Source organism: Taeniopygia guttata, chromosome 1 (genome assembly GCF_048771995.1).
Source record: "Taeniopygia guttata chromosome 1, bTaeGut7.mat, whole genome shotgun sequence".
Classification (NCBI taxonomy): domain Eukaryota; kingdom Metazoa; phylum Chordata; class Aves; order Passeriformes; family Estrildidae; genus Taeniopygia; species Taeniopygia guttata.
The window spans coordinates 28,143,839-28,158,275 of NC_133024.1; the positions used below are offsets into that span (position 1 = coordinate 28,143,839).

Below are 14,437 nucleotides of genomic sequence, written 5' to 3' on the forward strand. Positions count from 1 at the left end.
ACACCATGCCATATAGTAGTGCATCTGTTTTCCCACCAGTTATTTCAACATTCATCATAGAATCACAGAATGGTTTGGGTTGGAAAGGACCTTAAAAATCATTCTGTTCCAACTCCCCTGCTGGAGGCAGGGAGGTGTGCTATTAGACCACGCTGCTCAGAGCACCATCAATCCTGGCTGTGAACATTTCCAGGTGCAGGGATGAAGAGTAGATATTCACCAGACTGGCAAGACCCAAAACCTCACGATGGCCGAGCAGCTTGGGGGAGTTTTGACAGAGGATGGATCATGAAAAATAAGAGAACAGTGAGCTGGTGAGCAGGGCAAGGGCATGAAAAAAGCGCAGAATGGAGTTGAGGGCTGGTTGGTGCCGAGGCTGGGGACCAGCAGGTGGCCGCAGACCGCAGCCTGTGCTGGCCCGGGGACATGAACGCTGCCGTGGCAGGATGACGAGGGCGGCCGTGGGTGTCCGGGAACGGTCCGGGATGGCCGGGAACGGCCCGGGATGGCCGGGAATGGGCCGGGATGGCGGGGAATGGCCCGGGATGTCCGGAGGATGCGGCGGACGGACGCGACGGCGGCGGGACGGACGGGGCGCAGCGCTCAGCCCCGCCAGCGGGGGGCGCCCTGGCGGAGGGACTGCGCCGCCGCGCGGCTCCCGGCCCGGCCAATGGGGAAGCGGCGGGGGCGGGACAAGCGGCCGGCTCCGCCAATGGGCGGCGGGTGCGCGTCAGACGCGGAAGCGGGCGGTGCGCGGGGCCGGCCGGGAGCGGCCGGGCCGGGGCTGCGGGGACGAGCGAGCGGCCGCGCCGGGCCGGGCCGGGCCGGGCCGGGCCATGGCGGCCGAGGGGAAGGTGACGGGGCAGAGCCAGGAGCAGTTCCTGCTGCTGGCCAAGGCGGCCCGCGGCGCCGCGCTCGCCAGCCTGATCCACCAGGTGTTGGAGGCCCCGGGCATCTACGTGTTCGGGGAGCTGCTGGACATGCCCGCCGTCCGCGAGGTGAGGCGCGCCCGGCCCCGCGGCCCCGCCCGGCCCTGCCCGCGGCCCGGCGGCGCCGCCTGACCCTGTGTCCCCGCAGCTGGCCGACAGCGAGTTCTCCCCCGTGTTCCGCCTCCTCACCATCTTCGCCTACGGCACCTACGCGGACTACCTGGGTGAGGCGGCGCGGGCATCCCGGCCCGGTGCTGGGGATCCCGCGGGGGGAACGCGGGGCGCAGAGGGCCTCCCTCCTTCCCTCCCTCCTTCCCTCCCCGGCAGCCAGGCCCGACGCTCTGTGCTTTGGGCCCCAGAGCAGAGGTGCGCCTGGCGGAGATCAACGCTGCCATTTGCCACCTGCCAAAGAGCATCCCGGCAAAGACGTTTCTGAGGGGCCGGGGCAGAGACTTGGATATCCATTGGGATGTGCAGACCCGCGTAAATAACGCATGGGCAGCTAGAAAGGCTGAGTTGAGGGTGGCAGAAAGAAAGGCTGCTCGGAAAAGGTCTTTTGAGCTGAGAATTGATGGGGATGGCTTGGCAAGACGAAGCACCACTTGGGGGATTGGTGTGCAGACGTTTTAAGAGATGGGTGTGATACAGATGCTTCTGTGCAGAACTGAGAAACGAGGCATAAATTCCAATATCCCATTCTTTCCCCTAACAACAGCTGAAGCAGCAAACCTCCCTCCCTTGACAGAGGCCCAGAAGAACAAACTTAGGCACCTGTCAGTCGTCACTCTGGCTGCCAAAATCAAGGTAGTGGCCCTGTTTTTCCTGAGTTCTTCCCCCACTGGGATAATCTTGTGCTAGTTACCATTGTGTTTCCACAGTGCATCCCCTACTCAGTGCTGCTGGAGCAGTTGCAGCTGAAGAATGTCCGGCAGCTGGAGGACCTGGTGATCGAGGCTGTGTATGCAGATGTGCTTCGGGGGAGCTTGGATCAACGGAACCAGCGCCTGGAGGTGGATTACAGCATTGGGAGGGACATCCGGAGGGAGGAGCTTAGCACCATCACCCGCACATTGCAGGAGTGGTGAGGAGGAAACCCCCAACCCAAAAAAAGGTTGCAGGAGTGGCCAGTGGCTTCCCTGGATCCTTTGTTGCTAAGGGTGGGTGGTGTTGGGAGGTGACCTACTTGATACCCTTTCCCATACTCCAATGGAAAGTAATTTTCCAAAAATAACTTCCCAAATTCCCCTGTTGTGTCTAGAGGGGTGATGGGGACGCAGCAGCCTTTGCACAGCGCTGGCCACTGGAAGGAGGCTTTCTGAGTGTTTATCTGTAGTTCTTAACCCAGCATGGCTTTGTTACCTGTCCCCCTCCCAGATAATAACATAATTCCCTGCGTTATTACATCAGATTCCTGTCCCTGTATCTTCCCTACCTGGCATAGCTGCCACCCCCCAGTGTTTTTGGAGTTGAAATCTGCTGTCTTTCACGTTTCCCTCTATGCTGTGCCAATTCCCTGGCCTGTTCAGTTGTGGGTCTCCTCTCCAGGTGCCAGGGCTGCGAGGTTGTGCTGTCGGGCATCGAAGAGCAGGTCAGCCGGGCCAACCAGCACAAAGAGCAACAGCTGGCCCTGAAGCAGCAGATCGAGAGCGAGGTGAGTGGGTGCAGCAGGGAGCAGCCAAAGCCCCTCACCTTAAAACAACTAGAGCCAGTACCCCGTGCTTGTTGGAGGCTTTGCTGAAGTGAGGCATTCATTGCCTTTTTCCTAGGCCAGACCCCCTAGGGACTTGTGCCTGAAGAAGAGTCTTAAATCAGCTTAATACTCTTCTGCGGTGCAGGGGCCTGGACAGATGTTGGCTCTTTTATTTGCAGCTCTTAGCTCCAGGGCTTCCTTTAGAAACAAATTTTAAAAAAAAACCCAAAAGTGCAAATAAAAAAACCCGTAGCCAAAATGTCCCCAGCTTTGGGAAAGCCATTAGTTGTCACTTTGCCACTATTGCAGGTGGCAAACCTGAAGAAGACCATTAAAGTGACAACAGCAGCCGCTGCAGCAGCCACATCCCAAGACCCAGAGCAGCACCTCACGGAGCTCAGGGAGCCAGCCCCTGGCACCAACCAGCGCCAGGCGAGCAAGAAAACCTCCAAAGCCAAAGGGTGAGCACTGTGGGCAGACAGAGCGTGTGTGTGTGGGAACATCAGTGCACTTCTCTCTGTGCACTTAGGAAGGAAAGAAAATATGAACTTGAGTGTCTATTTTGAACTTTTATTTTCTTTTTTTTTTTCCCTGTGCCCACAGGCTCCGGGGCAGCACGAAGATTTGGTCTAAATCAAACTAGTTGGATCTCCCTTCACAACTGGGAGGGTGAGAGGAAGAGATTTGGGGGATGGAGGGGTAGCAGGGTCCCAGGCGTGATGCTTCTGAGCTCTTCTCCGAGATCCATCTTGCCAACTAACTCTCCTGCATGTTTGTTCTCTTTTCTTTCTTTACCGACCTTCCAGGCAGTGTCTCCCTCCTTTTCATCACACTCTGAGCATTTCACACTCTGAGCTTGAGGTTGTACCGTTGCTGTTTCCCCAGCCACTCGAGCCCCCCTGGCCACGGCCACGTGTTTCTCTCTTTCTCTCTCCCTGTCTTTTGACAGGTCAATTTCAGGAGCCGTAAAGGTGTGGCAGTCACCTTGGCACCCCCAGGGCATCACAACAGCTTGGAAGGAGGGTGCTGGTGCACAGCAGTTATTTTGGCTCTGTGAGACCCCCTGGGGTACTTTGCTCTAGGACACCATCTTTGATTGTTTAATCTTTGTTTTGCTAGGTGGGAGGGTAGTTTTTGAAGGGATTCTTTTAAAAAAATATATAAATATATTATAAATATATATAAAACAATAAAAATATAGATCTATGGACATATCTGTACAAACCTGTGCTCCTGTGGGTGTGGCATCTCTTTGCCTTGTACACCAACTCTGGAGGTTCCAAAATAAGCTGTGATGTTAAGAGCCTTTGTCCCATTTTGGGGTGGAATATCCTCAAAATACGAGGTTCCCTTTTCAAAGGTAGTGCCACAGTATCTCTATTGGGATGAGACTCCATAAAATAGAAATTAATCATAAATCTTATTTAAAGTGTTTCTTGTGTGGTTGATTTTCTTCTGTCCTCTTCAGAAGGTGATTTTCAGGTAGTCTCAGAGGAAGGTACGGAGACTGAGGAAAAAGTCCTTATTTGTGTCAGTACTGTGTGTCTTGTGATCCTGGACAGAATGGAAAGTGATGTGGGGACTTGCCTGACAGGTGAAGGTAACAGAGTTAATGCCCACATGTGTGAGTTCTCACAGGATAGATGCTGCACAAGCTGTTCTCGGGTGGTGGTGATGTCTGGTTGGGAAAAAAAAAATCCAAATCAGTGAAAGTGACTCCTGTGATATGCCCAGGAAAAAAACTAACTTGGATTCTTCAAAGGATGCCTCCTCGAGGCTGGCTTGGAGCCGAGTCAGATGGGTGTCAGTGTCACACTGCCTCTCCACGACATGTAGCTGATGTAAATGTAAATTGACACCATGACTCCCACCCCCGCTTGGTTCTGCATCTTGTGCCAAGACTAAAATTTGATTCCCTGAACCTGTGCTTCTGTGTGTGAGCAAACCACGAAAAAAAATAATCCAGTGAAGGAAAGCTGGGAGCTTTGTCTCTATGGGGCCTTGTTGGGTTCACTGGCTGGGGTGGGATTTCTCCTGGGTCAGCTCCCTGTGCAGACAGGTGAGAGTTGGAGCTGAGGCAAGGTAGGTGTGAGCAAGTCTTGTGAAGGGGAGGGGGCCGAGTCTGTGCCTGTTCTGGTGGTAGCAAGGTGCCATCTCATATCTCAAACCCCACAAAATGCAGGTTTAATGCAATATTGCTGCTTTGCTAATTCCAAGCTGCTGTAATACTGCAGTGACTGTCTGTGGGAAAGCCCTGTCAGCCAAACCCATGAACTCCTAAAACTTCCCAGCAGCTGTGTTTGTTTCTCTGTGTGTGGTCACAGGGCTGGGCACACCAGCTGGCTCTGCTGGGAACAGGGATATGCCAGCTCTCCTGGGGTGATTACTCTCACTGGCTGGGGTCTCCCAAGAGCTCAGGCAGCCCCAAACCTTCCCCCTTCTGTTGCACGAGGCATTGAGCACCTTGGCTGTAGTTTCCTGGCACAGAAGTGCCAAGTAGGAGAGTTTTGGTATGAAGTTGTCCAGATGGGAGACACAAATCTGGCTGCTGGAGCACATGAGGGATTAGCTGGGCCAGGATTGTGTACATCCACCTAGAGAGATGTGACAAATTTAGGAGTCTCCCTGATGAATCCTGTTCTCCAGAAGTTGTTGGGAGGGATTGTGATTTTGTTTAAATCACCTGAGCCTTCTTCCTTCTGCATCACATCACCTTCATCTGTCTCTGTCAGGGAGCAAAGCATTGCGCTCGCTGCGTTTGCGGTTGTCTGCAGAAACAATAGCGTCCATGTGCATCAGATCTTGTGCTCCTGGGAAGGGCTAGTCTGGAGCTGAGGTGCCAGCAGGGCAGGAGATAGCTGTCAAGCACCTGCCAGATGTCTGGCACCTCACACCCTTTGAAAGATTTGCTGCTTGCAAAGCCGATGGGGTGTGATGAGAAAGACTGAGGAGAATGGGCTTGGGATGGAGCTGAGCAGCCGGACACAGCACGAGTCCTAACAGCCACTGGCTGACGTCCAGCGGGAGCTGGGCTGGAGCAGTGTCACCTCCAGGGAGAGCTGAACTTACCAGTACTGGAGGAGGATATTTGTGTCCCACAAGAACCTGCTGCTTAGGAATTGCAGCTGTAACAGCTCTTTGCCCTGAGTGTCTCATCTCTGGTTCTCTGGTCTGTTGGGCCTTGCTATCTTTAGCCAAACTGTGGCTATTAGACACAAAGGGTCTGTTTCCATGCCATGAATCCACAGTTTAAATCCAGGCTGTAGATCCCAGGAGTGGAGTTGGAAGCCAGCACTGAGAGTTGCAGGCTGGTTGTGTGTGACAGTGCTGGTGTGACGCCCTGTGCAGCAAAGGCCGGGCCGAGCAGTGCCTGAGCTCCATGCCACGTGCTGCCATCAGCCTTGGGAGCACAAAGTCCCCACATGGGTGACAGCAGCCAGCGTGTGGTACAACGTGGGTCTGGCAGGGCTCACCACTCCAGCCCCAGGCTGTGCTGAAGCCCCAGACTGGGATCACCACAGCTCAGTCACAGCTGGCACAAGTCTGGCTGTGGCCTTGTGCCATCACTTTGTGACATGACAGCCAGCCCCCTGCCGTGTCCCAGGGTCAGCTCAACCCTCTGGGAGCAGCCTTTGCCATAGACCAGCTTTGCTCCCCCTCCCCATTTGCCTGTGTCCCCCTCTTAAGGCTGGCTGTGTTATGGATTTTAGGAGAAATTGGGATTAAACACAGCTCTGAAAGTCTTCCATTTTGTTTACTTTTCAAAGGGAGCACCTTTTAAGACCTCCATTAAGAAAAGGAAAGCTGGAAGTAGCACATAAAATTACTTCAGACCTTTGGTAGGACTGAAAAATAAATGAGAGGGTTGCAGTGCAGAATGAAAGTACTGCTGCAAATTGCCTTGGTGGATGGCAAACAGAGGGCAGGAGCATAGGTTTGCCTTTGCCCTTCACCTGAAAACCAGTTTTTATTCTTCTACTCGCCTCAGCCGTGACTCTGAATTTCAGTTGGAGAAGATGTGAAGATTAATTAATTAGTTAACATTTATAAATCACTTTGAAGATTGCAAGAGTGAGGTAAGTACTGAGTATTATTATAAGTTTTCATTTTTAAAAGTCTTTATGTTTTAACCCATTTTTTTCCAAAGAAAAGACCAAGAAAACAGACCCTGAGTAGAGAACAAAAATACCTGGACACATGAAGCCCTGTGAAGGAATAAGGTTTAGGGGGCTGTTAGAAGAGGGTACAGAGAAATGTCCATCCCAAAATGAGGAGCAGATCTGCCATCCCCAGCACAGAAAGTCTAATCAAAAGTCTAAACTTGAGCAGTGATTCATTGCAAACCCCTCTCTGGGTACCTACATGGGGCTTTCACATGGGTTCAGAAAAGGGAGGAGGTAGGAGAGGACCTGGACTGCTCTATCACCAATGTCCAGCTTTTGCCAGCCACCTCCAGCTTCTCTGTGGCAAGAGGTAACCAGAGACTGGGGTTAATGTTGGTAATTATTGCATTCTTGGGACACAATTTCTTCTGGGGAGCTTACTGCTCCTCTTGAAGGTTGTGAAGGTGCTGGGCAGCTGCTGCCAGCAGCTTGGCTTCTGCAGCAGTGCCCATCTGTACCTGGAGGGTGGGGAAAAGTGTCACAGCCAAACAGACGCTCTGCAGGACCTCTCTGAGGTGCTCCCCAACCTGCACTGCTCTGTGCTGAGGTACCTCTGGAGTCAGAGAAGGTCTTTGTGTGCTCAAAAGGAGTCAATATTTTATTTACTGGGGTTGCTGAGGCTGCCCTTGCCTCTGTTCTCCGGAGGAGACCTTTGGCAGGGTGGTTTGTTTCCTGAAGAATGATGAGCTGGTACCCATCATTCTCCAGGAAATGTGTACCCAAGTGCTGTTACACATTACCAAGCCTCCTTTGCACCAGTGCCACTGGCTGGGGGGCACATCTCTGGACAGCAGGTTTCCTCAGGCCTGCCTGAGGGGAGCAGGGAGGATGGCAGCCCTGCCCAGCAGTAGGGCATGTGCCCACCACCTGCATCCTCCTGTGAGCTCCTGATGCCAGCTGAGGAGTGGTGCTGCAGAGGCCGTGGCTGTGCCAGCCAGATTTCATCTGCTGGTCTGCAGGGTGGTCATGCATGTGTGTGGTCCCGTAGAGCTCCATGCTGGGATGCCTTGCCTCTCCTCCACCAGGGCAGTGGCCTCTGAAGGCTCTTTGTGCTGTGGGTGCTTTCAGTCTGGTCTGTTGGGAAAGCTGGCACAGATGATGTGTGTCCCACTCTGCTGCCTGTGGGGCTGTACCTTTGTACAAAGACCCCCCCTAACAGCAGCCCCTGAGGGCTGTGCCTGCTGCTTGCCACAGCTGGATCATCCTTCTGGGATGAAGCCCTGCCTCTGCAGGATTCTGATGCAGAGCAAGGTAGAATAGTCAGAAGAATCTCACAATTCATGTCAGCTGCTGCAAGTGCATCTCTCAGATCTCTGACATCCTTCTTGTCTCCTTTGGATGCCCTGGAATAGCTGCTCATTTTCCTTCTGTGACCCCTTTCCCTTTTTGCCATGCGCTCCATGGGAGTCTGTCTGTGTTCCCACCTGCAGGGCTCTTCTTTCCTCATCCCTTTTCCTAGTACTAGGCACTGCTTAGCTGAAATACTCATATAAAAACCACCTGTTTTCTCTACTGGTTCCACAGGCACCCCATCTTTTGGGTGTTTTTCTCTCATCTTCTGCAGTTTTCCAGGAGCATCCCTCTTGATCCAGTGTGGAACTAGGCTGGACTATTGTCTGCCTCCTCTGCTGGTGGCAGGCTCTTCTCCTGCCAAGGAAAGGAGTTCATTTGCAAAAAAATTCTTTGTGCAGTGTGCAATTATATTCCTGTTGTGATGAATTCAATAGGCAGCAAAATGTCAGCTGGATTCGAGAGCTGTGACCCTGTTACAGTAGCGAGACTGTTCAGAATTCCTGTAGCACTTGTGCACGTGTTAAAAACTGCCCTGCACCCTCCTGTTCTGAGGACAAGTAAAGCCCCAGCCCCTTCAGATCAGGAGAAAATGTTTATGGGGAGGCTTTGCCTGTATCTGCCTCTGAAGCATTTAGCACTGGTTTCAGGATGTGGGAAGATGGATGATCTCTTTGGTGGGAGCAAAAACAAGGAGGCTTCTGGTGACTGAGGGTGATCTCTCACCACTGTGGTCTCACAATCCCTTGCAAAAGCTTCTCAGGTGCCAACCCCAAACTGGTGAATTTTATTGTCCCCACTAGTCTCCTTGGCAGGCTGCCCCAGAACCCAACTGCTGTAGTGGGTAAAGTTTTTTAATTTCCAGCTTAAATGAATTCACAGCTAGTTGATATTCTCTTGTGCCTGTGCCAGCCTGGCTCTAGCTGAAGCTGTAGTTCCTCCCTGGTGTTTATTTCCCTTGAGTACAGACTTCACTTTGCTTAACTAACCAAATCAGCCCCCTCGTGCACCGGGAGCTCTCCTTACTCTCTTACTTGCTCTTCAAATAGAGTGCAAAAGTGCTCTCTTACCTGCACTTCAAATTAAGCTTTCTTGGCTAGAAATGAGCACAGTTCTCTTCCACAGGTGATTGAGCAGCATCTCTCACAGGCACAGTAACACACACCTATAGCTACCAGAAATGCCTCCTGGATTGCATGTCTTCTCCTCTGGTGATCCAGAGTATTTATTATTTTCTGATGGTTAGAACCAGAAGAGCTCCAGTTTATAGCTAAAATCTTGATTTTATGCCCTATGCTCCTTTTCCCTTTCACTTTGTGCTACAAACTTTAAGCCCTTTTGCTGTTACTGACACCTTCGAGGCCACCTACATCCTCCTGTGTGATACCCTCATCCAAGTTGGCAATGTTGCTGGGTTTTATTTATTTACTCAAGCATTTATTCTTTTGCAATCTTTGTTCTCCTTTTCTGTCATGAGAAAGGGATGGAAATTGTGAGGCTAGTGTCTAATCTTCCAGCTTACCTCTGGACATTATATCACCAGCAGTTGGAGATAGGTAGTGTCTGTTCTATTTCCCTTCCTTTTATTACCTTTTTCCCCCACGCTAAGTTTGTATTAAGTGCCCTCAGGATTTAAAAAGCCATCCAGATGTGAGGAGATGGTGGAAGTAATAATAACCAAAGTAAAGTTTCCCCATGGAAACAGTTTTTGAAGTGTTCTCTTTAAAAAGGAAAATTCCCAGGAGGGAAAAAAATCCCAGTTACATTTAAGACAGGGCTGAAATATAAAATCAAATCAATTTTTTAGAGTGTTATGTAAAGTAAAAAAATACTGCAAATCAAACAAGTCAGTTTTAAGTTATATACTGGATTAAGGTCTATTTTAAATCCTTTTGTTCTCCAGCACTGGAGCTTGTAGGATTTTACATTCCAGCCCCATGGCAGTGCCTGTTTGTTTCCTGAGCAAACCACTGTACCTGTAGAGAGTCCTGTTTCCTGCAGCTCGTTGTGGTCCCACCTGCTTTGAAGCCCTTGTCAAGTCAAAAAGTCAAAAGGTCTCTTCTTGCCCTTCCCACCTTTCCCTTCAGTCTAGCCATGTGCCAGTCTGCTTCCCTCTCCTACTCACAGATTTTTGAAACCCAAGGGGACTGGTATAATCACATGGCTTGGCTTCTCAAGTGGCCAAGAACTCCCTTACCCTGTTCTGTGCCTACTCCCCAAATTCTTTTTGGGACACGCCATGGAGTTTGGAGTAGGGGGAGCTGGGAAACGGAGGTGTGCTCTGCTGCTCCCACACAAGGTCTGCATTCATTCCCAGTTCCATCGTGAGGTCGCTGCAGGTTTTCTGCTGGGCGGAAGAGCCCTCTGGTGTCAGAAGCCACATTCCCATGTAGGTAACACCAGCCTGTGCTCCAGTGGAGTGAATTCAGATGCAGGAGTTCAGTTCATGTTAACCTGTAGTGCTGGACAGCGTTTCCAGGCTCCAAGGCATCCTTGTTTCACCCTTCTTGAGTCTTCTTTAGTTTCCTTTTCAATGTCCAATACCCAGATTTCCCACAACTGGTTCTCTACTCTGATACACCAAATTGATCAGAGGGATGGAGCACCTCTACTACAAAGAAAAGGCTGGGGAAATTAAAGAGAATTTGGATTGTTTAGTCTGGAGAAGATTTTGGGGTGACCTAATTGCAGCCTTCCAGTACCTGAAGGGAGCCTACAAGAAGATGGAGAAAGACTATTTAGAAGAGCATGTAGTGACAGGAGAAGGGGGATGGCTTCAAACTGAAAGAGAGCATGTTTATGCTGGGTATTAGGATGAAATCCTTTACTGTGATGATGGTGAGGCACTGGCACAGGTTGCCCAGGGAAGCTGTGGGTGCTCCATCCCTGGCAGTGTTCAGGGCCAGGTTGGATGGAGCTCTGAGCAACCTGGTCTAGAGGAAGGTGTCCCTGCCAATGAGGGGGGGCTGGAACTGGATGATCTTTAAGGTCTCCCCAACCCAAACCATTCTGTGATTCTTCAAAGGGGAGAATTTTTACCCCTGTTCTTGGTGAACACAGGCTAATGCATCCCAGTGTAACCCATTTGCACAGAGGAAGAATGATGCAAGTACCATTCCTTTCCTTGGTTGTCTTCCAATCCCAATTCCTTTTGGAGTTCTCCATTTTGAAAGAGCACAGACTATGTTTATGTCCCTGGGTGAATGTCTTTTCTGCATTCAGTGCAGCCAAAAATACCTACTGTTTATAAATAAACACACCAATAGTTACTGACTGTTCCGTACATCTCATCTTTTTCCAAAATTTATTACTTTCATTGTTCTTTGGATCCTCTGAAAGCTTCATCAGCACTGGTTTAATACCTTCTTTCAGATCATTAATCAAGTTACTAATGAGCATTAGTTTCAGAACAACATCCTACTGGAAATAATTTCATATTCTACAGTCTCTTTTCCCCTTCATTACTTGAAATCTATCAGTGAAGTAAAATTTATAATATTGGCCTTTTTGTTGTTTTAATAATTACTAACTTATTTTACTTCAGAAAATAGTCTTGTGTGGCCAGATAAAATACATCGTGCTGTTGCAACCTTTGACTCTGGGTTGCTGTAGTGCCTTTGGTAATCCAACCCATAATTTAATCAGAAATTATCACAGTTGTTGGACAGGAACAATTTTGAGAAGTGAGATCACACATTATAAACACTGAGACATAAATGCTTGTTTTTAAATTCAATGCATTTTGCATCTCTTATCTTGATTTAATGTCAGTTTGCCTGGTTTACAGGTGTGGATATCATCTAATTTTTTATTTACAAGTATTGACACCAGGTTAACTTTCCCAGTCTTCTTTTTCCCCAGTACTCTACAATTCCCCCAGTATTTTACAATACTTCAAAAAGTACAGTAAAAGATGCACAGACCTTCAGGGCTACACACAAAAGCATGTAAGGACAAGGTTCCTACTAGCCCTAATGGGTTTTATTTTCAGGATATGTTTTCAATTATAGAAAACTGAATACGCAACAAACAAAACCACCTAAGTTTCTGGTTTATTTGCATGTAGCTAGTGCATTCTCCTCCAAGATTATACTATCCATCTTCCTACTAGTGTTTCCAGCTTCTTTTCACCTCATTCTATGCACCCTCTGTCTTCCCTCTGTCTCGTTAAAGCATGTCAGGCCCCTCTGTCTCACTTCAGGTGTCCTACTTGCTCCTTAGGAAAATCCAGTAGTACCACTGAACTGCCCTGATGTGGTGCTTCAATTCGTCCAATTTGAAGGTGACAGCTATGGGAGAAGGAGCAAGAAGGGATTTTGTCTCCCTTGGATGGAAAAGGATTACTTGGAACCACATCCTGCCATCTGAAATAAATACTGTTTGATTTTCATGTTGAGAACATCTGGCCTCCTCTTCCTCCATCTTTCTGGCACAGCTGTCAGAAACATTTCAGAAATGGAAGACTCTCAACCTAACCTTTCCCGTGCCCCGATATAGGAGGTAGATTGCTTTTAAGGGCAAACCATTTCACTTGAAACTGTAACTCATAGGAAAAAATTAACCCCAGGTAGGTTTGGAAAAATCCCTCCTGCTTTCTGAAGCCAGAAGTGCATGTACCATGTCAGCCTGGGACAGGCAAAGGGCTTGCTCTCTCTATATACTTCCCCTGCTTCCTGGTTTGGGATCTCTAAAACTCTCCCCTGAGCTCCTGCCTTAACACAAAGTTCTCCTCTCACTGAAGTTCTTTCCCATATTCCTAGACCAGCAGTGCCTTGCTGCCCCTGGAGAAGGCCGAGACCTTGGGAATGACTGTGCAGCAGTTAGCAAGGCTCAGGAGCCAGGTAAATCCCCTCCCACTGCCGAGTGCAAGAGCACGCAAGGGTCCTGCCTAAATCAGTAATCAGGACAGCACCCAACAGGGAGCAAAGGCTGAATCCAGATAAAAGGATTTGGGATTAGATCAAGATTAGGAAATCCATGCCCAAAGAGGAATAGATCCTCACGATCAAAGGTCAGTGTTAATCCCCACCACCATCATGGCCATCTTCCGGTTTGTTGTAGACAGGTAGAAGAAATAGAAAAGAAAGGCCTCATAAAATCAGGCCAGCTCTGTTAAATTAATAGCTAGCCTGTCATTTCTTCTAAGTGCAGCTAAGTAATTTGCAAGTTCCCATGTGAAAACAATCTTGGTATGAGAGCTCGTTAACACAACTTATTCTTGAGTGAAAAACAACTAGCACCTGCATAAACAATAAGATCTGCCTCATGAGACTCAGAAGAAAAAATATATAAACTAACTATAAATACAGAAGTTTGATAGACTTGCAAAATACTATGTACTGATCAATGAACTAAGTGTGAATGTATTGTCCACCAGTAAGATCTGACACATGCCTTCTGATAATCCTATAAAATATGACCTATACAATAAAATTTGGCTTTTCTGCATGAAGAAACTGAGTCCTGTCTGCTTATTAATGCAGCACCTGTTCTCGATCTCAGACATCACCTCAAAACCTGGCTAGGACCTGGCAGCTGGTTACTGCCACCATCTCCATGCTGCGAGCACCTTTCTGAGCACAGCTGGTTTTTCACAGGATCAGAGCACCAGGTGCCACATCTTGCACTGGCTCAAGACTGCCAGAGATATGAGGGCTGCTGCTGTTGCAGTCCCTTCTTTCACACTCTGGTAATCCCAGGACTTCCACAAAACCTCTCCCAAGCCCTGCTTTTTTCTGTGTAACTACTTCAGCCTTGCTCTCTTCAGGGCTTGCCTTGGCTGCGACACCTCCAGAAAGTCACTCCACTGCCAGGGACAGCAGGCTGCTGTCTTTGAAGTCCTTTCCAAACCAAACTATTCCCTGACTCTTACTGGGATTTGCCGTGGGACGAAATGGCACGGGGAAGTGGGGACAGAGCTTGCCATCAGCCACGGCCCTGTTATGCACTTCCTTGAAGGGTGGAACACATGCAAACTCTGCCCTGAGCTTCCAGAGGGTGGATGCTGCATCCTTTTCTCAGGGCAGGACAGCGAGTCCCCAGCAAGGTGTGTCTCTGTTAGTGCCCACACGTACAACAGAGGGATACACCACAAGATCCAAGCATACCACTTCCAAGTGTAAATCATGAACTGATTTTCTGCCTTCTGTTCCAAATAAACTGATGAAAAGGTTTGTGTAAGAGTGTCTCCAGAGCATGAAACTGGCCAAAAACCCAAGAGATCTTCCCTGCTCCTATATTCATTCCTAATGCCTCTCAATTTTCACCTAATAATGAAGAAATTAAGGAAGGTCATTCATAATGTCAGCCACAGTTGCAATGATATAATAAGAAAATAATGGAAATATTCCCTGTCTGTGCAGAAG

General features: G+C 49.3%; 1 protein-coding gene across 3 annotated transcripts; it reads left to right on the plus strand.

Annotated features, from left to right (window-relative positions):
• The first annotated feature begins 729 nt into the window (after window positions 1–729).
• On the plus strand, window positions 730–13,528 carry COPS7A (COP9 signalosome subunit 7A). 3 transcript variants are annotated; one of them, XM_041713984.2, is made up of 8 exons: window positions 730–998; window positions 1,078–1,153; window positions 1,645–1,733; window positions 1,808–2,010; window positions 2,475–2,580; window positions 2,929–3,080; window positions 3,223–3,288; window positions 12,294–13,528. In XM_041713984.2, the coding sequence occupies exons 1-7, from the start codon at window positions 837–839 to the stop codon at window positions 3,260–3,262; spliced, it is 828 nt and encodes a 275-aa protein (XP_041569918.1). In that variant the 5' UTR covers window positions 730–836; the 3' UTR covers window positions 3,263–3,288; window positions 12,294–13,528.
• The last annotated feature ends 909 nt before the right edge of the window (window positions 13,529–14,437 follow it).